The 27533-nt window shown below is 38.4% G+C and overlaps 1 protein-coding gene and 1 long non-coding RNA gene across 2 annotated transcripts in view; one reads left to right on the forward strand and one right to left on the reverse strand.

Moving 5' to 3' along the window:
• The window catches only part of LOC134310532 (uncharacterized), a 47428-nt gene extending 40213 nt beyond the window's left edge, over nucleotides 1-7215 (reverse strand). Inside the window, exons 1-2 of the long non-coding RNA XR_010011319.1 lie at nucleotides 7140-7215; nucleotides 6986-7043 (exon numbers count right to left, since the gene is read on the reverse strand). This is a non-coding gene — a long non-coding RNA (uncharacterized LOC134310532). The remainder of the gene's footprint in view (nucleotides 1-6985; nucleotides 7044-7139) is intronic.
• A 2019-nt stretch (nucleotides 7216-9234) lies between these two features.
• Nucleotides 9235-10350, forward strand: pou3f1 (POU class 3 homeobox 1). The gene has a single exon (XM_062992139.1). It carries the CDS (start codon nucleotides 9235-9237, stop codon nucleotides 10348-10350), a length of 1116 nt encoding a protein of 371 aa, XP_062848209.1.
• The last annotated feature ends 17183 nt before the right edge of the window (nucleotides 10351-27533 follow it).

Consider the following 27533-nt stretch of genomic DNA (forward strand, 5'->3'; position numbering starts at 1 on the left):
TTTGTAGTTCTACAATTACTGACTGTACTCCATTTGTTTCTCCGCATGCTTTGTTAGCCCCCTTTCATGCTGTTCTTCAATAGTCAGGACTCTCCCAGGACCACCACTGCAGTGACAATGACATGGTGGTGGTGTGTTAGTGTGTGTTGTGCTGGTATGAGTGGATCAGACAGAACGCTGCTGGAGTTTTTAAACACCTCACTGTCACTGCTGGACTGAGAATAGTCCACCAACCAAAAATATATCTAGCCAACAGCGCCCTGTGGGCAACGTCCTGTGAAGGTCTAGAAGATGACCAACTCAAACAGCAGCAATAGAGGAGCGATCGTCTCTGACTTTACATCTACAACGTGGACCAACTAGGTAGGAGTGTCTAATAGGGTCTGATCCACTCATACCAGCACAACACACACTAACACACCACCACCATGTCAGTGTCACTGCAGTGATGAGCATCATCCACCACCTAAATAATACCTGCTCTGTGGTGGTCCTGTGGGGGTCCTGACTATTAAAGAACAGGGTGAAAGCAGGCTAAAAAGATATGTAGAGAAACAGATGGACTACAGTCAGTAATTGTAGAACTACAAAGTGCTTCTATATGGTAAGTGGAGCTGATAAAATGGACAGTGAGTGCAGAAACAAGGAGGTGGTTTTAATGTTATGCCTGATAAGTGTATGTTACCAAGCTTTAGCAATACGAATGTCCATATTTTGCCATGCCAATAAAACCACGTCTGAGTTGAGTCGAGTTGAGAGAGAGAGAGAGAGATAAGATGATAAGATGAGAGAGAGATGGTTGAGAGAGAGAGAGAGAGAGAGAGAGATAAGATGATAAGATAAGAGAGAGAGATGGTTGAGAGAGAGAGAGAGAGAGAGAGAGAGAGAGAGAGAGAGAGAGAGAGAGAGAGAGAGAGAGAGAGAGAGAGAGAGAGAGATGGTTGAGAGAGAGAGAGAGAGAGAGAGAGAGAGAAGGGCTGTATTACACTCTCCTACAGAGTGGAATCGGGGGTAAAGTGTATGATATAATCAAATCAATGTATTCGAGTAACAAATGTGCTGTAAGAATTGGCGACAAACATACAGAATTCTTCACTCAGAAAAGAGAAGTGAAACAGGGCTGCAGTCTGAGTCCAACACTGTTTAATATCTATATAAATGAATTAGCGGTGCAGCTGGAACAGTCTGCAGCCCCCGGACTCACTCTGCAGGATGGGGAAGTAAAATTCCTGCTCTATGCAGACGACCTGGTGCTGCTGTCCCCCAGCGCACAGGGGCTACAGCAGCACCTGGACCTGCTGGAGCAGTACTGCCAGAACTGGGCCCTATCAGTAAATCTAAAAAAAACAAACATTATGATCTTCCAAAAAAAAACCTAGATGTCAGGAACACAGGCACTTGTTTACCCTGGGCAACACTGCCCTGGAGCACACAATGCAGTACACTTACCTTGGTCTCATCATTACTGCATCTGGGAGTTTCAGCATGGCAGTGAATGCACTAAAAGAAAAAGCTCGTAGAGCCCTGTACACAATCAGGAAAAGATTCTACAACATTGTCATTCCCACCTCAATTTGGAGTAAATTATTTGATAGCATGATCCAGCCCATTGCACTGTACGGAAGTGAAGTATGGGGTCCACTCAATTTTCACAGTTATATTAAATGGGACAAACATCCAACAGAAACCCTGCACGCTGAATTCTGTAGAATGATTTTAAAAGTCCAGAGAAAAACACCAACCATCGCCTGCAGGGCAGAATTAGGCAGATTTCCTCTAATTATAAACATAGAAAAAAGATCTCTAAACTTCTGGATACACCTAAAGTCAAGTCCCAAAGAGTCACTACAGTTTAAAGCACTTCAGTGCCAGGAACTGACCCCTGAAAAGAGTGACCTCAGCCAGCTGGCCCTGAGACTCTCTGACCCCCAAACAGGCCTCACCACAGATAACAGCACTGTCCAACAGCTCATAGCAAATAGTAAAAACAGATATCTAGAACACTGGGAGAACCAAATCCAGTCTCACAGCAGACTAGAATGCTTTCGGGAAGTAAAAAGTGAGTACAAACTAGAACCGTATCTCACAGCAGTCAGAGATCCACAGCAGCGACGGATCCTGACCAAGTACCGACTCAGTAACCACAGTCTGGCCATCGAGACGGGCAGATACAAAAAGTCCTGGCTGCCCAGAGAGGAGAGACTGTGTGTTCACTGTGAGAGTGGAGAGGTGGAGACAGAGATGCACTTCCTTCTTCACTGCCAAAAATTCAAAACAACACGAGAAAACTTCACCGAAAGATTTAAACAACAAATCCCAAATTACCAAACACTCACAGAATTGGAAAAATTAAAAAAAATTCTGGGAGAAGGGCACACTGCCCCCCTCGCCGCACAGTATGTGTCAGCGCTACACCGCCTGAGAGACAGTGGGTAACAGTTCTGTGTGTATATATACATTTGTGTAAAGTACAGGTATATACTGTCTGTATATCTTCCTGTAAATTTGCTAAAATACTTTTATTGTTTATTTTTATTTTATCTGTACTCACTTTTATTATTTATTGTTTTATTGTCATATATTGCTTCTTTTGTAATTCTGTTATTATCGTTGTAATGCTTTGGCAATATTGTATTTTTTTTTTTTTACATTCATGCCAATAAAGCTACTTTGAATCTTGAGAGAGAGAGAGAGATGGTTGAGAGAGAGAGAGAGAGAGAGAGAGAGAGAGAGAAGGTTGGCTCTACCTCTGATTCTGTGGAAGTAACCGGCGCTGCTTTCTAAGGAAGCGCTGCGCGGCGCCCATTAGCCACGTCTGTCAAAACAAATATCTAAATGGATGGGAAGACTTGGCGCTTGAAGTTATGTGAGGAGAATTTATAATTAAAGCACTTTAGGTTTTCCTATATTCTAATATTTTATAAACGAACCAGAGTTTAAAGCGTTTTAAATAAAAAAAACAGGTACCTCAGTGTACACATGACACAATGCTTCTGCTTTAAAATGCTCAAAACTCTGCTGTTAAATATTCGCGTGCATCCTTTTGGTGCCTTTTTAATTGTTAGTTTGTTTGTTTTGCTTGTTTTATTACATACTAATTTATTGTCCATGTCGCTGCACTTTTATTATACAGCCTAAAGACACTTTATTTTTTATTGCACAGTTTTATTACTAACATTCATTTGTAAAATGTGACAAATCGGACACAGCCATTGTGTCTTCAATGTATTTCATATCAAACTGTAAACAAATCTGCATTCTGTGCATTGGTGTTGACATAACAAAAAATTTACACAAACCAACATGCTTCCCTTCTAGATGGACGTATAAACCTTGTCCATCTGTCTGAGACATGGCTTCCCAGATTCTACTTTTTAACTAACACGAAAGAAAAGGTACTTTTTTTCAAAGGCAATGAGCATTGGGTCTTTGGTATGATGGGTTTTATATGAGACATCTGGTTATATTAGGACTATCAGGACAGACTCATGAAGCATGATCTGTCACTCTGTTTATGTCATTGCACATCTCTGGACATTTAATGCCAAGACACTTTTGTAATTTTTCTATTATATTACATATTGCATATATATTTATTCCTACCAACATTGTACTGCAATACTTTCTTAATATTTCTTATGCACCTTGAGCCTATTTAATTAATATTTTTTAACTGAGTGTTTTATTTACTTTTTTCTATTGTACCTTGATATTATCTATCTATCTATCTATCTATCTATCTATCTATCTATCTATCTATCTATCTATCTATCTATCTATCTATCTATCTATCTGGTTATACAGTTAGGTCTACTGAAGATAGTGAACTGAATGGTTCAATAATCAGAATGTGATAGTTATAGTGAATGTTATTGTTATGATTACTGGAGGTCGCATTTAAATACATTTATTAAATCAACCTTTTTACGTAGTCAAATAGGTAGTTTTAATTATGGACCTTTTTATTTGTAACTTTTTTTAAGCCAAAAGTGTGCTTCTAGTTTTAGTTCACCACATAAACAGAGAATCATAAGAACGTTGGAAGACAGCTGTTATAACGTTACAGAGTAATATTTTACACTACAGTATTTTTGTTTGTCTGTTTGTTTGTTTTTGTTTAATTCTTTATTATATGTATACATACAAAACCGATATTATTGATCATAACATCGTTACACAAACCTGTATTTTCTGTGGAACATTCAGGTTGAATTTCTGTTTGTTTGTTTTTTTGTTTAGTGGCTACAAAGTATAAAAACATATATAAAATAACTGACAAGCAAATGTCTTACCTTTATACTAGTCCACATTGTTATGTTATTTTGTCTCAAGGGGCGAACAAATATGCTATTTTGATTTTAAACATGCTGAATGGCTCAAATACAGTATGCATATAAATTAGATGGTCAAAAATGGAAACCATGTAAAACAGAAGCATTTGACGGGCTGTAGAAGACTGATTCATTATTCTTTAATTAATAAATCATCGATTCAAATAGTTTTCAATTATCAATTAAGTAAAAAATTTTTAAAAAATTTACATTGTTGTGTTTTAAATTTTTTTATTAATTTAAGGATTTCTTGAAGTGAAAAAATAAGTGGTCCTAAATAGTGATGGGAGCTAAATACTGGATTGTCTACACAACTGTCATTTGTGGTTTTACTAAAAGTCTTTAAATATTTAAGGTTAACATTGTATAGTAATGTTTGCAGGTGTTTATTTTATTTTATTTTGCTTTTTTGGTGCTCGACACATGAGCTCCTTTGTAAAGGTGAACTTTTCCGTGTGCATTTTGGAGCGCTGCTTAATTACAGGTCTGACTGAACTGCTGCTTCTAATGATGTACACATGTAGGAGATACGGTGTAGGTCGAATCACGTGACCACATGGGCGTGGCTTTCTGAGAAAACAGGGGCACTGACGCAGTTACAGCGTGTGTTTTTTTCACGCAAAAAATAAACAAATTGTAGCCTGTTTGATAGACCTTTCTGTAAGTGTTAAAGAAGGTTGTGGTAAACACAGTATTTAAAGCTGCACTAAAAAAGTGTTTAAATATTGCTAGATGATGTTGCCATAGAAAGACTACAGTCTAATATTTATTTTTTAGGAGCTGATAAGTCTGATTTTGTACTATATAGTACCATAGTTCAGTACATACTGACATCCCAGCAAAGCAATACTGAACTCTATTACAATAATGTAACTTACAAACATCCAACTAATCTACACCACAGATGCAACATGTTACATGATGTAAAGTAATAATATTTTTTGCAAGTTTCAAGTACAAAAGATACAGTTAGAAAGCAAAAACTACTGTCCAAACTGTCCAACACTATGTGTTAAATTATTTTCTAGTTATACTATATATTGCTATGGTTATCACTGTTCTCACATCTAAGATCGGATTAGAGACAAGCCAGTATGAAGCCAATATGGTAAAATTGTTTAACTTACAATACAAATCTGCCTGAATTTGCTTTTTAAATAAAAGAAAAAAACTATTTTAATGTGAAGCTCGGTCTGCTTGCTAGTTTTTCTACTGTAACAAAGCACACCTGTTTACATTTAATTATATTAAGGATAATATAGGATGTTAGTGGTCCTGTGTTTTGTTTCTGGGAATCTTATTGCAGAACTGCTATATAATGTATGCATGACAAGTGAGAATTCTTTAGAAAGATTGCAAATGTTTAGTTCTCTTTTAAAAATGTATAATGTGTTGTAGTATGCAAACTAAATAAATATTTAATGAGCTTCATGAGTTTTTTTTAATAAATGAAGTTAAATGTACGTTTTGGGGTTTGTTTGTTTGTTTGTTTGTTTGTTTGTTTGTTTAGGGTGTTTTGGAGGTTAGGAAAAAATGGAACTAACTGTGCTTAATAATGTTAAATGATAAAAACATTATCTTTGTTTAGGAGATTAATAAAGAATAACTCTATGTTTAAATAACTGTCGTGTAAATCATACAAAATTATAGATTACAAATAGATTAAAAAAAAGTGACTGTGGTTAAAAGCCAGAAATAAACCTAACCTTTTTAAACTTCAGCTACTAGCCAAATTTAGAGCATGCTTGATAATAAAAGGGCACAGTTGTTTCCTACTGTCTTATAGAAATGGTACAGAACGGGTCCTATTCTTTGGCTTTTTCCTGTAAGGCCAATCACCCATCAGACAGATCAGTGCGGTCCTTTCAGCAGCCTCTCCATGGCAACCTCGCGCGTCCCGGCAAAAATGCCCCTCGCCCCACACAAGGCCGTATTATCAGCCAGCATCTGCGCGCTTTTTCAGCCAGCAGGGGAACTACAAGAGTCGGTCTGTGCCTCTGCTTTACCACGTCTCCCCGAACAGCGATCAGCGCTCTTTTTATAGACTCTCAAATGAGCAGAAGCGGACGGTAAAGCATGCTCATTAAGGACGTCCCGGAAAGCGGGTATTGGGACGCACACTCACTCGTATTCAGCTCAGCATCACATCATCCCTGATGTCCATGTCATGTCAGGCTACACATGCATTTGTATATGTGTAGAAATAACCGGTTCTACATACTGTATATATTTTATTTATATATATAAAAAAACGTTTTACATAAAAGTGTAATGACAGTTGTCAGCTCAAGAAATAATTTGGAATAAAATAAACAACGTTTCTAATAGAAAAGCACACCTAGCCAAATCTACACACACAATACACATTTTAGAAAAGTGTATTATTAACTATAAAATAATAATAATAATATGATTTGTTAAAACACTTACTGATAAAAGAGCATCTACCCCCTTTTCTATACCCAGTGCAAATCTACACGTTTGGCTACACCTTTCCCATGGTGCCAGAGATAAATAAATAAAGGATGAGTGGACATAACCACGCCTATAACAGAGGTGACGAGCACCTGTGACCCCAACAACATACACACACCCCTACTGCTCAGAAACACACACAGATATGAAAAGAAAGGAAAGAAAGAGTCCAAACTTACCGACGAGAACCAGCTTGCTCTCATGCCAGGTTTTCCTAAACATTACGCCACATTTCCCCTGTGAAAATAACCCAATGAAAGCAACGCACAAATGCCATCGTTAGCAAAAAAAAACAAAAAACATTACAATAAATAATTGAAATAGATCTGATACCAAAAAACGGTGAGCAACAGCTGAGCTTTGAGCAGGAGAGTGTGTTCCTGATTGCGGAGTTTTAGGAGACTGAAACAGGAGAGATGTAAGATTTGTTTAAAGCCCCGCATTTCCATTTAAGAACGTGATTGTGTTTGCAAAGATCCCTTTCAATCTTTGCAATCTCCCCCTCTCTACCCCTCAGCGTCTCGGAGGCTGCTTTGCAATTCATAGAATTGGTAATTTGCTATTGGGACAAAACGTGAAAGGAAAAGTAATCAGATCAGCTATGGAAAGCGGTGCGAAAAGAAGTCAGGGAAGTAGCACAGGTTTTCCTCCAGTTGCTGTTTAGGGAAAATGCATATAGAGGGAGACTAGCAAAATTCCTGCCTTCCCTGATGGCTTAGACCACTAAGGGTCAAAATTCAAACTTTGACATATGACTACATGCAAGACTCTATAAAGTGAATAAATGGGCTCTGTATTTGGACAGAAATCATTAATCAATTTCCAGTTGTCTGTCCAACTTCTTAATTATTACTTAATAAATAATTTCTGAGACTTAGATGTTTTCATCTGTTAGACTCTAAAATATTTATTTATTTATTAGGATTTAACGTCATGTTTTACACACTTTGGTTACATTCATGACAGAACAAGTAGTTACTCATTACACACTCCCCGTGTCCGCGTGGGTTTCCTCTGGGTGCTCCGGTTTCCTCCTACAGTCCAAAGACGTGCAAGTGAGGTGAATTGGAGATACTAAATTGTCCAAGACTGTGTTTGATATTAAACTTGTGAACTGATGAATCTTGTGTAATGAGTGACTACTGTTTCTGTCATGAATGTAACCAAAGTGTAAAAACATGACATTAAAATCCTAATAAACAAACAAACAAACAAACTCATTACACAAGATTCATCAGTTTAATGACAAACACAGTCTTGGACAATTTAGTATCTTCAATTCACCTCACTTGCACGTCTCTGGACTGTGGGAGGAAACCGGAGCACCCGGAGGAAACCCACGCGGACACGGGGAGTGTGTAATGAGTGTGTAAACTACTTGTTCTGTCATGAATGTAACCAAAGTGTAAAAACATGACGTTAAAATACTAATAAACAAACTCATTACACAAAATTCATCAGTTCACAAGTTTAATATCAAACACAGTCATGGACAATTTTGTATCTCCAATTCACCTGACTGCATGTTTTTGGACTGTAGGAGGAAAACCGGAGCTACTGGAGGAAACCCGAGGAGAACATGCAAACTCCACACAGAATGGGAATCGAACCCATGACCTTTTTTGCTGTGATGCGGCAGTGCTACCCACTGAGCCACCGTGCAGTCCAACTTTTGAAATCCATGTATAAATATTCTTACCAATGCTTTTAGGTGTAACAATGATTTTTAGCCTCTCTGAGTAGCTGTTATGGAATGAATTAGAGAAAGTTCATTGCCAGTTTTACTATTACAGTTAACACAATCTGAAATAGGAACAGCAAAAACTTTCTTTTACGTAATGAGAAGGAAAAAAACATTTTGTGCTGTAAATAAAATTTTTCCACCCCAGGAAATGTAATATTTATAACATTTATGGTGGCAAAATATTCTGCAAGTTCATTGGGTTTATTTTTGTCATCTCTGTAAGGAACTTCTTCTAAGGAACTGAATGTATATAACAAAAACACTTTTGTTTTGAACTGTTTCGTCTATTAATGCACTTAAAAGAGGAGCCACTGTTGCTCCACTAATTTAACTCGTGTGGGAAGAGTGGAATCGAGGCGTCCTTAACCTGTTTTAAAGAGTACCGCACTCCCCCACGTGGTCATTTCCAAAACATCCCACCAAAGGCAATCATTTCCTCCGGCTTTGCTCAGCACTGTCTTGACTAGTGTGGGTAGAGGAGAAGAAAAGGGATTTCAAAAGGGAGAGAGCGAGCATTGTGAAAGCGGCCAATTGCGAGTAAGTGGGATCGCGGCAAGGGGAAAACACGGAGCGTCAGTGGAGCTGGAGGCGGCCGGCAGCCAATACTCGCGCAGAGGGGGCGTGTCCGCGCGCTAAAAAACTCCCTCGTCTCCTGATCGCGCGTCAGTTTTCAGAGTCGAAGCCATGGCGACGACAGCTCAGTACATCCCGCGGAATAACTCGTTGCCTTCCAACCCTCTCATGCACCCGGACTCTGACCGGATGCACCAGGGCACGACATATCGAGAAGTGCAGAAAATGATGCACCATGAGTATCTCCAAGGGCTGGCAGCGTCCAACGCCGGCCACCCGATGAGCCTGACGCACCACCAGTGGTTGCCCACGTCTGGAGCTGACTGGAGCACCGGGACGCACCTCGGCCAGCAGCCCGAACACAAGGCTAGTGTCCCGTCGAGTCGCGACGAGCTGACCAGCGGCTACCACAGGTCGCACCTGGTGCATCAGGCAGCGCAGAACGGCCACCACGGCTCCTGGGCTCCCAGCAACACCACGCACCACCTGTCACCCTTGTCTCCCGCTTCTGGTGGCCACCAGCCTCTGGTGTACTCGCAAACCGGCTACGCCATGCTGAGCCCACAACCGTCCCTGCACCACGGCATGCGCGAACCCCTGCACGACGACTCCGGTGCTCACGAGCATCAGCTCGAGTCTCCACAGCAGCCCTACGGCCACCAACAGGACCACTCGGACGAGGATGCGCCCAGCTCCGACGACCTTGAGCAGTTCGCCAAGCAGTTCAAGCAGCGGCGCATCAAGCTGGGTTTTACGCAGGCGGACGTGGGGCTTGCGCTCGGCACTCTCTACGGCAACGTGTTCTCGCAGACCACAATCTGCAGGTTCGAGGCGCTTCAACTCAGCTTTAAAAACATGTGCAAACTCAAGCCTCTGCTCAACAAATGGCTTGAGGAGACAGACTCGAACACGGGCAGCCCGACGAACTTGGACAAGATCGCGGCGCAGGGCCGCAAGCGCAAGAAAAGGACCTCTATCGAGGTCGGGGTAAAAGGAGCGCTGGAGAACCACTTTCTGAAGTGCCCAAAACCTTCTGCGCACGAAATCAGCTCTTTGGCCAGCACGCTGCAGCTCGAGAAAGAGGTGGTGCGCGTTTGGTTTTGCAACAGGAGACAGAAAGAGAAAAGAATGACCCCGATTGGGGTCGCGCACCCGAGCATGGAGGACGTTTACTCACAGGCGGAGACCCCTCCGCTCCACCACACGCTGCAGAGTCCCGTTCAGTGACTGCTTTCTTTTTGACTCTCATTTCAGCAGAAACAAAACAAAAACATCCATAGAGAGAAAGAGACTAGGGATTTCACACTATTTAATTCTTTGCGTTTGTTATCCTGAGTGACAATGCACGCAGCAAAGTTTGGGGAAAAGAGTTTCTCGCCGGGACCGGAGACTGTGGCGCAACAACACTAGACGGGACGCAAACAATAAAGGGGCAACAAAATGCACGAATGACCGCAAAGTCATCATACTGTGTGCATTTCAGGGGGAAACCGACACGTGTTTTCACTAAAACGTAGTGATCCGAGGGCGATATGGAACAGAAAATAATATTTCGTTCATTTCTGCTTTTCGAAGGGAGCCATGTGCCATGGAAGAGATATTCTGTCCTTGCTGTCACAAACTTAACCTGATCTGCACTCTTAAAAACAAAGGTGCCAGAAAAGGTTCTTTAGAGTGATTCCATTCGATTAGAATCTGGTTCCTCAGAGAACTTTTTTGATGCCTGGTTCTTTAACCATTTTTGGTGCCACAACAAAGTGAAAGAATCGTTTTCCACCCTAAATGTTTACATGATGTAGATTGTTTGCTTGTGGCACTAACACTTTTTTAAAGAATCACAAATGAGTGTTCTTTAGGAAAGCATGTTTGGTCTAAAGAACAGTTTTTCTGGACCCTTCTTTTTTTAGGAGTTTGTTCTTAATCTGTTATCAACAAAGGGACACAGTCACGTTATACGCAACGCATAAATGATAACAATTAACCAAATTTACTGCTAATGTATTGGTCCGAACATTTTGTAATGTTTACTTTATTTTGATGAATTTATGTTATTATGTTTCTGGGTTTTTGTGCATCTTTTGAGTACAGACGACTGGAACATTTTGTCAAAGCCACTGAGCCATTATTTGGAGATGTATAGCTTGCAGATGTCTGATACAAAAGCACCTATTTTTAAGAGGGCACTGTTTATTTTGAAGAAAAGAAAAAGGTCTGGAACACATAGACTTTCGTTTAAGCACTTATTCTTGTGTTTATGTGGTCTCAGTTGTGTATATTTGTCCATGCTAAAAATGTGATTTGGTCAAGAAGTACAATTCCTTGTTTACAGTTCTTGCAACTGATCCAAATTACTTTAACGTGGGTTATTGTTTTCATTTTGCCCGAAACAGGCTTTACCAGTTAGACATATTGAAAGTGAAAGAACAAACGTGGAAATAAAAGTAATATCTCAGGTAAAATCCAGCGCCCGTATGTTTTGCTGTACTCCTTTACTGAAGTCTTATACGGCTAGTATCAGCCCAGTCTGGACGCGCTTTCTTTCTGCGCCAGTCTGACTCCGGCTGCGTCCGCATACTACTGTACTAACTAGTATTTTAAAGTAGTACACAGCCATATGTAGCGTACAACTTGAACATACTATTTATAAAGGTAGTGTGAGGGTTTGGGGGCTTATAGCCCTAGAAGCTCGGAATCGGAATCATTCCCACTGGCCTGGACACGCATAGAAAGAGCTGTGCTGATGAAACTCTTTGCTGAGGGATTATTTCTTGTTTCTGAGAACAGGACATGAAAAAGGATCCTGAACAAGTCGTGCGTTTCGTGTCGTTTCTCAAAGGTAGCTGCGAGTGTGCAGCTTGGAGCAGGTGTTCATTTATTGGCGGTTGTTATTTGGAACCATGTGGGATATACAACTTTTCCAAAAAAAGATTTTAAATAAATAGTTGTCATAATTATTTCCAATATGTAAATATGTCCAATATGTAAACATATGTATTTGTTTTGAGTTTATTTTGACTGTTTTTAGTTTTGTTTGTTTTTTTGTTTCTTCTTCTTCTTTTTCTTTCCAGGCAGTTTTGTACACTTACTAATTCCAAGAAGATATTTTAATATTTCATTTATGGATTTGACCATTTATATATCTATATATTTATTTCTTAAATGTGTTCTGAGCTGTTCGGCTCTGGTTATTACGTTGGAGTGAATTACAAATGTTTTTGTTTACTACATTGGTTGTATGTTGATTGCGAAATGTAGACTGCAAAGTCACGTTTATATTTATGTTATAGTAATATTTTATTACTTACATAAAACGTATATACGAAAACCTGGTTTCTGGCTTCTGTCTTTCCTGACTTTAAAACAATCGCGTTCTGTTCTGCAATGATACACAGTAAAAAAGAATAAACACTAATACAAAATCATTCACTAGATGATGAGTTTGCTGTGTCCAGCTGTTCCATTGGAATTGGTACTGTCCGCCTTTTACTGTATTAAAGTTTCTATTTTACTAAGAACATTAAAATGTAAATGCGCATCATATGCATTTAAGTAATGAATGTATTTTTTATTATTTTGTAAATAAAATAAATAAGCAGTATGTTTTACTCATACATCCTTTAAGTGCTGGAAGTTCTCATAGCATCTTTTAAGTGGTGGAAGTTTCAGTTTTGTGAACTTAACCCGATACATTGAAATTGAGGAAAATAAAAATAAAAGCAAAATTAGCCTACTAAAATTTTTTTTAACAAACAATATAACACAGGGAAAAATCACCAGCGTTAATGACAATAAACAACTTCAAATTTCTAATTGCACTAAACTGCCTGAGGCTATAACGGGATACAGAATTATCCCAGTATCTCCATCTGCCATCCCACTCCAAATAATACAGAGAATCCTTTAAACAAGACAATCCTCTAAAAATTACCAAATACTCATTCAAAATGTAACTAAAACCTCATGTTTTGGTCAAATAATATAACATATGCGAATTTCTCTTGGACAGTTACTGATGGTTTCTTTGCGACTTTTAATCATAAGGCTAGTCTTAATTCTAGAAGAGTCCAGCAGAACATTAATCCATAAAGCAAACATATAAGAAGCTGTTCTATTAAATAAAACTTAATTTTTTATCTGTACAAATCTGTACTGCCAGCCTATATATTTAACATCGCTTAAAACCTTTAATGAGGCTTTTATTGTTTTATTTTTAAACTGTAAATTTGAATGCGACTTTACACTGCGCTCTTGTATGTCTGAAATTAAAAGCACATTTTTACCAATATTTGTGTTTATATGTAATCTGTTAGAGTTTGGCGCAAGAGAATGAGCCTGTTTCATCAGATGATCTAAAGAAATCTACATTATCCGGTTAAAATGATCAAAGTAGTCTGTTTGAGTGCACAAACTGAGCAAGTTAAATAAAATATACATCAGCACATTCTTTAAATATCGGATAATATCAGATAATTTGATGATAATTTGATTTGAATAGTTTTTGTTTATTATTATTTAACTGCCGGCCTATAATAAACTATATAAAATATTATTATACTAACAATATACTGCTGTTGAATTGCATCTTGAATCTTTAAATGTACACCTAAAATATCCTTAGCATTACACAGGTGTTTTCTATGGAAAGAAAAGTATGAAGAAAAAAGGCAAAATGCACCTCAATTGTTAATAAACTTATATTATATAAATGAAACATTATGAACTATATTACAACTGTTTGTGTTACAAATTATTTATATTTATAATATTATTTGTAATATTTATTTTAAAAGGTTTTAAAGGACTTGAATGGAGGTCAGACCGGTGAAATTTAAGTAAAAGAAATCTGTTCTTACTGTAAATTAAAGATTATTTATTTCGCATTTCAAGTTGTGCATAGTTTAGGGCCAAAATTAGGAGAAATGCGTATATACTGTATATCAAAGAACTTGTGCTTTACTGTACGTGAATACAATTGTATAGCTATCAAGTGGTGTGTGACATTTGGTAAAACATAAATTAGTCTATATATTATCTTTTTTAAAACACTTAAGATCCACATTTTGCACTAAATAGCTAATCTAAAGAGCAATAATGCATTGATTACACCTGTGTAACTATTAAATATAATTAGATACATCTATAAACAGACAAGTAAATGCTACTAAGAAATTACTGTATATTTACATATTTAGTTGTTATATACGTTAAATTTTTTTATATAAATTGCATTATGAGATTAACAAAGACCAAAGGAAAAGTAAGAATTGCTAAAATAATATATACTAATATTTTCAACCAGTCACATTTCCTCTCGTAAATCTCCAGAGTGAAATACAAGATATTTTTAAAAGGTCTTGAGATGAATAGTGAGTCTAATGCGCCCCCTAACGGCCAACAGACTTAATGCAACATACCTATAATGTCTCGGGATACAGTTTTCTCTAAGGTATAGATTTTTAGGGGAAGGGGGGCATCTACACATACACATAACCTACCTTTTCAAAAATGTTTTGGACTTTTACACGTTATATTAAATGCATTTAACTGAATGTGGTCGTTTTATTACAGCAAGTTATTATTTAAAATAAACAGTGTATGCTGGATGTTAAACTGATGAATTTCCATGACAAACATGCAACAATAATAGCATATTATAATATAAGTGTAACAGAGTTAAAAATGTGTATATGTTTTAATGTTATAATTACACACAATTCTTCTCTTTAATATAGTCTGTATTGGTGCTGGGCAGTTTACATTGGGACATCCCATTCCCATTTTCCCTTTTGATTTTTGTCTTGTATGAGGAGGTGAGGAGAGTAGAGACGAAGCAGGGGCTCAATAACCAATAATAAAGGCTGTATTATTTCTGTTATCAAAATAAAACTAATGAAAACACAACACAGAGTTCCTTTGTCTATTGGTGGCAGTGGTATCTACATCCACCGGATACACTAGCACAGTCTTGTACTAATTGCTGAGTACTATGTTTTATTTGATTTTTTAAACTAAATGTGAGTTACCACATCCCGCACATGTTTGTGCAATTTAACATTTTGGAGAAAATGCTCGTGACCTTAATATTTTATGGTTTGTTTTCCAATATGTTAAACACAGCATACACAGAAACTTAGTTTCACTTGAGAAATTAACACATTTAATATTTTACCAGTTATGTGTGGACTAAGTAAACCTAAGGCTTAAGTAAGCCTCTCTCACTCACTCACCTTCTTAACCGCTTATCCAAATAGGGTCGCGGGGGGGGGGGGGGGGGGGGGGGGAGTTACTGGAGCCTATCCCAGCTTTTCAATGGGCGCAAGACACACAGTAACACCCTGGACAGGGCGCCAGTCCATCACAGGGCAGACACACACACACACACATACACACACCCATTCACCTAAAGGGCAATTCAGTGTCTCCATTTAACCTGACTGCATGTTTTTTGACTGTGGAAGGAAACCGGAGCACCCGGAGGAAACCCACACAGACAGAACATGCAAACTCCGAACAGAAAGGACCCTGACCGCCCCTTAAGTAAACCTGTTATAGTTAATATTGTTACCTCAATACATGTAAGTATTCAGTATAATATATAAAGTATTGTGTGGTAATCAAAATCAACAACTATACTGTTATTAAAACCCCTGGCAAAAATTATGGAATCACCACTCTTGGAAGATGTTCTGTCAATTGTTTAATTTTGTAGAAAATAAATAAATCACAGACATGCCACAAAACTATCATTTTTCAAAATGTCAACCTTCTGGCATTAAGAAACAATAAAAAAAAGAAACAAATATAATAGTTGTGGTCAGTCACAATTGCTTTTTTTAGATCAAGTAGAGGAAAAAAATATGGAATCACTCAAATCTGAGGAAAAAATTATGGAATGACTCTGTAATTTGCAGTTTAAAAACAAAACATCTGCAGCAGATTAGATTTGCTAATTATTCTTCAGTTTAAAAAGAGTGCTTACACCTCGGAGAGCTGTTGCACAAAGCAGATTGTCATGAATCATGGTTCCAACACAAGATATGTCAGTTGAAACAAATGAGAGGATTATAAAACTCCTTCAAGAAGATAAATCATTGTGGAATGTCGCAAAAGATGTTGGTTGTTCCCAGTAAGCTGTGTTTAAAATCTGGACCAAGTACAAACAAAATGGGAAGGTTGTAAAAGGGAAGCATACTGGTAGACCAAGTAAGACATCAAAGCATCAAGATAGAAAACTTAAAGCAATATGTCTTGAAAACAGATAATGCACAACAAAACAAATGAGAAACAAGTGGCCGGAAAGTGGAGTCAATGTCTGTGACTGAACTGTAAGAAATCACCTAAAAGAAATGGGATTTACATACAGAAAAGCCAAACAAAAGCCATCATTAACACCTAAAAAGAAAAGAACAAGGTTAAAGTAGGCTAAAGAAAAGCAATCGTGGACTGTGGGTGACTGGATAAAAGTGATCTTCAGTGATGAATCGCGAATCTGCATTGGGCAAGGTGATGATGCTGGAACTTTTGTTTGGTTTAATTTATGAAGATAACTGCCTAAAGAAAACATGTTAATTTCCACAGTTGTTGATGATATGGGCCTGCATGTCGGGTAAAGGCACAGGGGAGATGGTCTTCAATAAATGCCAAAGTCCACATTGAAATTTTGGACGCTTTTCTTATTCCATCAGTTGAAAGGATGTTTGGTGATGATGACTTCATTTTTCAAGATGATAATGCATCTTGCCATAGGGCAAAGGACGTGAAAACTTTCCTTCAAGAAAACATATAATGTCAATGGCATGGCCTGCAAATAGTCCGGATCTCAATCCATTTGAAAATCTCTGGTGGAAATTGAAGAAAATGGTCAATGACAAGGTTCCAACCTGCAAAGCTGATCTGGCAACAGCAAGAGACAGTTGAAGGCAGATTGATTAAGAATACTGTTTGTCATTAGTTAACTCCATGCCTCAGAGAGTTTAAACCATTATAAAAGCCAGAGGTGGTGCAACAAAGTAATAATGGTGCAGTGTTTTCTAATGATTCCATAATTTTTTCCTCAGATTTGAGTGATTCCATATTTTTTTCCTCTACTTGATCTAAAAAAAAGCAATTGTGACTGACCACAACTATTATATTTGTTTCTTTTTTTATTGTTTCTTAATGCCAGAGGGTTGACAGTTTGAGAAATGATAGTTTTGTGGCATGTCTGTGATTTTTTTTTTTTCTACAAAATTAAACAATTGAAAGAACATCTTCCAAGAGTGGTGATTCCATAATTTTTGCCAGGGGTTGTAATACTGCAATAAATTTGCAGTTTTATCCCTCTTAAAATGTTTAATCCAATAAAATAAAATAATGGATTGAAAATTATTATTGATATTTGTAAGAAATCACCACAATGAGGCATCTTATATTTGTACTTCTATCACCATTTTAAAAGTAAAATATTATAAAAAAATTTTAACTGTTGTGTTTTTAAATCCATTGAGCAAGTCTAATTAGGTCGGATGTGACTCTTTGCTTTCCAGAAACAACAAACTGGTCCATAACTGTACAGTTAGATATGAGAATAGTACTACAGGGAGATCTCAACACCCTACATTCATCGACCAATTACCTCAGGAGTAGGTGAGACAACACACTGCCTAGCTACACTATTTGCAGAAAGTCTGCAATTACCTGACAGGTTTCTTCCCAGCACGCACATTTAGTGGTAAAACAACAAAACAGTCTGCAGGCGTGAACTTAAACATGCTAAAGAGAGAAAGCCATAAGAATCAGAACTTCATTTACTTGACCTGAAGAGCAAAAAAGAAACACACAAGAATCGTATACACCTGAGGATTTCAACAGAAAAGTAAATTAGAGCAAAAGATAAGGCATACAAGCAAATTTGACTCAGAATTGATGTAATTATAATGCATGTCATTTTGTATTCTAGGAAAAATAACAAATATATAAAAAAATCCATAGAAATCCGATCAGCCATAACATTAAAACCACCTCCTTGTTTCTACACTCACAGTCCATTTTTCAGCTCCACTTACCATATAAAAGCACTTTGTAGTTCTACAATTACTGACTGTAGTCCATCTGTTTCTCTGCATGCTTCGTTAGCCCCTTTTTATGCTGTTCTTCAATGGTCAGGACCCCCACAGGACCACTACAGAGTAGGTATTATATGGGTGGTGATGTATCATTCTCAGCACTGCAGTGACACTGACATGATGGTGGTGTGTTAGTGTGTGTTGTGCTGGTATAAGTGGATCAGACACAGCAGCACTGATGGAGTTTTTAAACACCTCACTGTCCCTGCTTGACTGAGAATAGTCCACCAACCAAAAATATCCAGCCAACAGCGCCCCGTGGGCAGTGTCCTGTGACCACTGATGAAGGTCTAGAAGATGACCAACTCAAACAGCAGCAATAGATGAGCGATCGTCTCTGACTTTACATCAACAAGGAGGACCAACTAGGTAGGAGTGTCTAATAGTGGACAGTGAGTGGACACAGTATTTAAAAACTCCAGCAGCGCTGCTGTGTCTGATCCACTCATACCAGCACAACACACACTAACACACCACCACCATGTCAGTGTCACTGCAGTGCTGAGAATGATCCACCACCCAAATAATACCTGCTCTGTGGTGGTCCTGTGGGGGTCCTGACCATTGAAGAACAGGGTGAAAGCAGGCTAAAAAGATGTACAGAAATAAATGGACTACATTCAGCAATTGTAGAACTATAAAGTGCTTCTGTATGGTAAGTGGAGCTAATAAAATGGACAGTGAATGTAGAAACAAGGAGGTGGTTTTAATGTTATGGCTGATCGGTGTAGTCATATTTCTTTTCACTATGAGAAATAATTCAGGAATGGGGTGTACAAGACTTGTTTTTTGTATTTTTTATCAAAGAAAATATAAAGTAAGATGTTTAAAGAGTCCAATTTTGGTTTCGAAAACACCAAAACAGCAACACTGCTGCCAAATGTTCCACCAAGTATATGCAAAAGTATTTAATCATCTTTTATCAATTATCAAAAATTAATTATTGTTCCTGTGCACAGTTTAAATTAAATTCAATTTCTACACACATTTTACAAACTATACTCAAAGAACAGTATAGTCTGAATATACTAATAATAATAAACTAAACATCTCAGTCAATAAGTACTCAATACAACTACAGTTACATAGTTACAGTGGAAATACTGTAAATGCTAATATAATTATGCTTGAAGGTCAGTGAGCCGTTTTCTAACAAAAATCCCTCTCAGATTTTATAGCGTGACTGTTTAAGCTTTTTACCTGTCTGCTTAAAGATTATGGTTAATACAGAATGACTTTAGAGACGTTATATAGATATAATAAAGATTTTTAAAAAAGGTGCACGTCAGAGCATAAAATGTCCCACTGTTTCTTTAGGAATAAAGCGGATGTGCATTTCTAGTAAGAGCAGTGTGGTTATCTACTGTAAGCTAGTGCTCTCAGGCAAACATGAAAATCCAAAGGTTGGTTCCTTCGGCTCTTCCTTCTCCTCACCTTATCCCTGGGCAGCCATATATCTGAGCTGCGTTCGGATGTTTGAGCCTTAACGCTGCCTCCTTCATCAGGAGAGTATCATCAAACTCAGGAGATGTGGATTAGTGATGATTAGCAGGGATTATAGTTGGTTAATGGTGAGAAAATACATTAGGAACCGTGGGCTCATGGGGGGGTTCATTCACGCAAGCGGATTTGCATTGATCCACAGCAAATGAATGAGGATTAGGCGCATCTATCTGCCTACAGATAAATAACATTAAGCGCATTATTTGGGAGCAGAGTATTATTAATGACATTACAAACACTACAACAATGCTGGTAATTATGCCTGAATAATGCATTTAATACTATTTTTAAATGCCTGTCTGTTCTGTAAGGGTGTGAAGTGATGCTGTGAAGCATGTCTATATACACTGCTGAAATACACTGATCAGCCATAACATTAAAACCACCTCCTTGTTTCTACACTCACTGTCCCTTTTATCAGCTCCACTTACCATATAGAAGCACTTTGTAGGTCTACAATTACTAACTGTAGTCCATCTGTTTCTCTACATACTTTTTTAGCCTGCATTCACCCTGTTCTTCAATGGTCAGGACCCCCACAGGACCCCCACATGACCACCACAGAGTAGGTATTATTTAGGTGGTGGATCATTCTCAACACTGCAGTGACACTGACATGGTGGTGGTGTGTTAGTGTGTGTTGTGCTGGAATAAGTGGATCAGACACAGCAGTGCTGCTGGAGTTTTTAAATACCGTGTCCACTTACTGTCCACTCCAACCTAGTTTTTCCACCTTGTAGATGTAAAGTCAGAGATGATCGCTCATCTATTGCTGCTGTTTGAGTTGGTCATCATCTAGACCTTCATCAGTGGTCTTGGGTGCTGTTGGCTGGATATTTTTGGTTGGTGGACTATTCTCAGTCCAGCAGTGACAGTAAGGTGTTTAAAAACTTCATTAGCATTACTGTGTCTTATACACTCATACCAGCACAACACACACTAACACACCACCACCCTGTCAGTGTCACTGCAGTGCTGAGAATCATACACCACCCAAATAATACTTGCTCTGTAGTGGTCCTGGGAGAGTCCTGACCATTGAAGAACAGCATGAAAGGGGGCTAACAAAGCATGCAGAGAAACAGATGGACTACAGTCAGTAATTGTAGAACTACAAAGTGCTTCTATATGGTAAGTGGAGCTGAGAAAATGGACAGTGGGTGTAGAAACAAGGAGGTGGTTTTAATGTTATGGCTGATCAGTGTATATAAAATTCCTCAACAGTAGTTTTGAATCACAACAAGCATTATTTATTATTTATATTAAGACCTAAAGGTGAAGTCAAGTCAAGTTTATTTGTATAGCACTTTTAACAATAGACATTGTCTCAAAGCAACTTTACAGAATCCAGGACCAACAGACCGAAAACCCCTGTTGAACAAGCCAGGGGTGAAAGTGGCAAGGAAAAACTTCCTTCCAAATACAGGAAGAAACCTTGAGAGGAACCAAACTCAGCATGGAACCATCCTTCTTGGGTGGCCTGGAAGATAATTTGAATAAATAGGATCTACACAAATCATACACACACAAAATTAAATAGAACTAAATGTTATAACTAGCACTTATTATTCTCATAATATGAGGACAGGATCAACATTGGGACCCCACTGATTTGGTCCACATCTGTTCTATTGTTAAAACTTTATTCCTTTAACTACGAAATCTTCGAACTATTCCTCTCCTAATCTGCTGCCAAATCTCTTATTCAAGCTTTTGTTTGTAGCCACCAGGACTACTGAAACTCTCTCCTTAACAGAATCAGATCATCTCTCCTTCATGACCTGTGCTGCTTGTCTTCTCACTCACACCCCGTCACACTGACACATTACACCCATTTTACAGGATCTTCACTGGCTTCCTGTTAGGTACCACATACACTTTAAATCCTCCTTCTTACATACAAAGCTCTCAACAATCTCACTTCACCTTGTATCTGTCCGGCCTTCTTCTTTACTACAAGCCCACTCGCTCTTTCAGGTCTACTGCAGGGCTCTTCACTGTTCTTACATCCAGTCTTCACAGCTTTAGTGACTGTAGATTATGCTACAAAATAAAATGACAATATACACAGATCAGCCATAACATTAAAACCACCTCCTTGTTTCTACACACATTGTCAATTTTATCAGCTCCACTTACCATACAGAAGCACTTTGTAGTTCTACAATTATGACAATTAATTACAATTAATACAATTAAATTACAATTTGTTAGGTCCCTTTCATGCTGTTCTTCAATGGTCAGAACTCTCCTAGGACCACTACAGAGTAGGTATTATTTGGGTGGTGGATCATTCTCAGCACTGCAGTGACACTGACATGGTGGTGGTGTGTTAGTGTGTGTTGTGATGGTATAGTATGAGTGGATCAGACACAGCAGTGCTGCTGGAGTTTTTAAACACCTCACTGTCCCTGATGGACTGAGAATAGTCCACCAACCAAAAGATATCCAGCCAACAGCGCCCCGTGGGCAGCGTCCTGTGACCACTGACGAAGGTCTAGAAGATGACCAACTCAAACGGCAGCAATAGATGAGCGATCGTCTCTGACTTTACATCTACAAGGTGGACCAACTAGGTAGGAGTGTCTAATAGAGTGGACAGTGAGTGGACACAGTATTTAAAAACTCCAGCAGCGCTGCTGTGTCTGATCCACTCATACCAGCACAACACACACTAACACAGCACCACCATGTCAGTGTCACTGCAGGGCTGAATGATTCAACACCCAAATAATACCTGCTTTGTGGTGGTCCTGACCATTCAAGAACAGGGTGAAAGCAGGTTAAAAAAGTATGTAGAGAAACAGATGGACTACAGTCAGTAATTGTAGAACTTCAAAGTGCTTCTATATGGTAAGTGGAGCTGATAAAATGGACAGCGAGTGTAGAAACAAGGAGGTGGTTTTAATGTTATGGCTGATCAGTGTAGAACTTTTCACAACACCAACTGTGAATCTAAAAGTTTTATGTTCTTTAATCGTTTTTTAAAGATAAGATTTTATCATATTTTCAGAAAGCTCACTAACTCATGAAACTCTTTCTTTCTTTCATGAAACTTTACATTTTATTTATTATTTATTGATATCATGCTTAAACTCATTAGTAGTGCCAATGCAAACGCTGGATTAAAGTTGTCTACTAATATCAGTATGATAATAAAAAGGTAATTCTTGTAACTTCTTGTTACACGTTCAGTAGGTAAGAAGGTAGATCTAGCAAAACAGGTTTAACACCAGGTGATTTTTCTTTTGATTTCCTCTCACCTACTCTCTCAACACTTGAATTTATGTAACAAATACCTAACCCCAGCAACCAAGAGCAGATGAGGAGGTTGAAGGTGAAAGAAGAGAAAAATCTTTCCTTCCTTTTTTTCATCAAAAATTCCTTCTCTTCCACACCTCAAGGTCTTGCTTCAGAGCTAGATGAAACAATGTGGCCACATAGTGATAAACTATTTACCATATGAAAAGCTTCAACAGAGAACAGGTGAGTGAGATATCTGTGTTATTTATGATACAGGACACTGGAGCTATAGGAGTTCTGCTTTACATTAGCTCCAAGGTGTGGACCCATAGAAGAGTTGGCTTTTTCTCCGTCCGTCTCCTTTGTTTTTGAAAAGCTCCAGTCAACACCTTGTTGCTCAAAAAATAAATATTTCTACTTAAAAATGAATAAAGTTGTAGCCTTGTTATCTGGGTATGTTGGTGATGAAGAACATGTGCGAGTATTGAACTAAGGTCTCTAAGTTCTACATTTCAACAGTTTCCCACAACACACTTGTGCCAGCTTAAGTATAGCTAGATCATGGATGAGTGCCTACAATATGCATAATATACTGTACATTATCAAAGGGATGTGGGCCCCATCTTTTTGTTTATTGTTTGGCCACCCCATTTGCTATCAAACAAATCACACTATCAGCCATTCGCTGGACTTGGCTAACTCTGTCTCTGTATATCATCTAATGACACGTTTTACCAACTTTTCTGACTTTATGATGTGCTTTAGTTGGCCTGTTCAACTACTGCTAACACAAAGTAAATATCTAAAAGCAAAAACTGCTCAGCAATGGGGAAAGTGGCCAACAAACTCAGTGTTTGCTGGTTTATTAGGATTTTAATGTCATGTTTTACACTTTGGTTACATTCATGACAGAAACGGTACTTACTCATTACACAAGGTTCATCAGTTCACAAAGTTCTGTCGAACACAGTCATAGACAATTCAGTGTCTCCAATTCACCTCACTTGAATGTCTTTGGACTGTAGGAAGAAGCCGGAGCACCCGGAGGAAACCCACATGGACATAGGGAGAACATGCAAACTCCACTAAACACTAAACTCAGTGTTTGTTGGTTTATTAGGATTTTAACATCATGTTTTACACTTTGGTTACATTCATGACAGGAACGGTAGTTACTCCTTACACAAGATTCATCAGTTCACAAGGTTATATAGAACACAGTCATGGACAATTCAGTGTCTCCAATTCACCTCACTTGCATGTCTTTGGACTGTGGGCGGAAACCGGAGCACCCGGAGGAAACCCACGTGGACAAGGGGGAGAACATGAAAACTCCACACAGAAAGGACCCGGGCCGCCCCACCTGGGGATCGAACCCAGGACCTTCTTGCTGTGAGGCGACTGTGCTACCCACTTAGCCACCGTGCCGGCAAAATATCGACAAGCAAAAACTGCTCAGCAATAGAGAAAGTATTCATCAAGCTCATAAAACAAGAGATCTTCATGCTAATGCACGTACTACCAGCACACACTACTTGTGCACAAGGTTTCTAAAAAGTCACTGATTTGAACCACATCTAACATCCTTAAAATATTTTAGAACACTGTTTCTGATTTTGGTCTTCTCACCTAACATCTATGGCCAACATTTTTATGCTCTTGTGAATGGATTAAATTTAAATCCTACTAGAAGAGTGCAAGCTGTTACGGCAAAAAATAAGACAAATAAAATAAAAAAAATTTTGTCCAAATTTAAAGCCCACAATAACTAACATAGGCTAACATATAAAACAACACTTAACACAGCCACCATTGTACTATTTAAGTCCGGCAGTACTTAAGTAAATCATCTGTTTTGCTGTGCACATACAGTAACAGTTATTAATATTTTCACATATTTTCTGTTGCTAATGTAGATATACTGTATATGCATATTATTTGCTCTGATCTTCCACCAACATCCACCAACTGCCCAGGATTTCACTTGGAAACCTTGTCTTTGTATGTCAGTTAGCATGAGGACTGCTCATTTTCAAAACTAAAAATCAAGGTTGACTTTTAAATAAAGAAGGGACTGTAAAAATGGCCAAAATCTCCAAAGGAATGCAAATGAATATCATATGCAATTAAATATATGCATTGTCATACAGCGGGGAACTTAGATATGATAATTTACTTTTTCAAATTTACAAATTTTCACAATTAGTTTTTACCTAAAGCAAATAAAATCCTATTTGTTGTCAAGAAAAACATGGTTTGTAAAACAAATTATTATAAAGATTTGTCAGCAAACATAAATAGTTTATAAAATACATTTACAGCTAGGTTATGGAAACAGCACAAAAGCATAAGCTACATCCGAAATAGCATACTTACAAAGTACGTACTAGATTCGAGGAAGTATGCACCGCTCGGCCGGTAAAGAAGTACGCGCTTTCAGTACAGAAGTGTGCAGTATGCACACAACACCCCTACGTACTACGTCCGCCATCTTACCAACGTCAAGTGATGACGTGAGGACGTGATGATGTAATACATCCCCACTCGCCAAAATGTTGGATATTTATCGTACTTTTGCGCTAATCATAACGTTATTTAGGGTTGTACGCAATAATAAAAAAAAAAAATCCGCTTCGAACGCCTACGCAGCTCCAGTTGAATTATGGATTATACATAATAATTATTATTATACATTAGCAGACAGAAAGTGTGCATCGTTTGCATACTCATGCATAAACATGGCTGCCCAAGAAGTAGGTCAACCGGGTACTTCTCGCATACCTTTTTATGTATACTATGTATTCGGACATACTAACCGCTCTCGCGTACTGCTTTCGCGTACTATTGAGTATGGAAGTATGCAATTTCGGACGCAGCTATAGCATATCAGTTTCTGCAGGTAATGAAGGAAATGGGTAGTTCAGAATTTGGACAAGGTTGCCCTCTGGTGGCTTGGAGGCACAACAAAATGCATTGTGACATGGTTGAGTGGTTGGTTGCAATGTTAAACTGTCATCAACTGGAACCACCCGCGCATTCGAATTGATGATAATCTTTCCAGTTTACCAGATATGGAATGTCCAAGTGATGGGTCAGTTCCAGGACTGGGTTTCCACTCAGAGGGAGAAACTACTTTGACCTGGAAGACACAGCAGAAAGTTAATGAAAGATAAGTTCTATTTCTAGTTTATATGACACAGGATGCATTTGCCTGACTAATGAAACAAGGGCTTAACTCTTGTCATTAGTAACAAAGTCTGAGGTCCCTTTGGTTAGCTTGGATCTTTTACTTTATATTGCTCTTTGTAGATTATTGTGAGTGGTCTCCCGGTTTCTTTACTTTTTTCATCTAGTTATTCAACACTAAAACATAGGACTAGCTGGTACACTAGGAAATCATAAGTTATCATAAAATACATTCTTATGAATTTGCCAATTTTACCTTTCTTTTTTTTTTACCTTATTCTTTCTTTATGCCAGTCTCCTTTGATGGGACATACACTTAAAAAAAACTCATAGCAGTGGTTAACTTAGTAATGCAAAACTGAGAAAGCTTTAGAAAAAAAATCTCTACAGTGCCACCAACATGGCAGACACAATTGGCCGTGTCCAATAGTGGGAAAGAAGGTCCTGGGTTCAATCCCCAGGTGGTGCGGCCCGGGTCCACGTGGGTTTCCTCTGGGTGTTCCGGTTTCCTCCCACAGTCCAAAGACATACAAGTGAGGTGAATTGGAGATACTAAATTGTCCATGACTAAGTTTGATTTAAACTTGTGAACTGATGAATCTTGTGTAATGAGTAACTCATGAATGTAACCAAAAGTATAAAACATGACGTTAAAATCTTAATAAACAAACAAACAATAGTGGGAAAGTCAGATGGTGTTTATTCTCACTGTTACCTCGATATGCAAATAAATACAAGATATTGGCACAAGCTAAGGGAGAGGGGTTTCACATAGAGCATAGCATAACGATGCGGCAAATGCATGCATCATAGTGGCTATGTGCAAGTCTGCTGCTCTCCCTCGCCAGAACAGTGATGGTGTAAACAGCAAAGCAATTACAACATGGTGTGTGTAATATATATGGAGAAAAAGTGGAAAAAACTGCTTTTAGGGGTGGTCAGTAAAAAGAAGGATGAACGGTAGGGAAAGTAGGGAGTTAGATAGATTTGTTGCAAAGTCCACTGAAATGTGAGACCATAGGCCCTTGGTCATCATCAGCAGATAAGGTAGACCCATGGGTAAGTGACGAGGGGTTTTGTATTTTGCCACGTAGGTCACAGGAATGGTCTTCTCTTTCTCTAAATGCCAACAGAATGTGTTTTGGATGAGCTTTAGTGGTCTGCACATTCTTGGGTGGCCTATATTGGCAGAATATAATTTCATAAATCGCATCAACCACATATTTAACCTAATAGTTGTGGGCAATAAGTGGGTGGCAGTTTGTTCTGTTAAACATGTAGAATCATTCATGATGGTTTAAAGAACTAGTGCTGCGATGCATCAATAGTTATGTAGGCCAGCAGCTCTTTTACTATCCAGGAACAGCGTTTGCC

This window comes from Trichomycterus rosablanca, chromosome 3, assembly GCF_030014385.1.
Source record: "Trichomycterus rosablanca isolate fTriRos1 chromosome 3, fTriRos1.hap1, whole genome shotgun sequence".
Taxonomy (NCBI): Eukaryota; Metazoa; Chordata; class Actinopteri; order Siluriformes; family Trichomycteridae; genus Trichomycterus; species Trichomycterus rosablanca.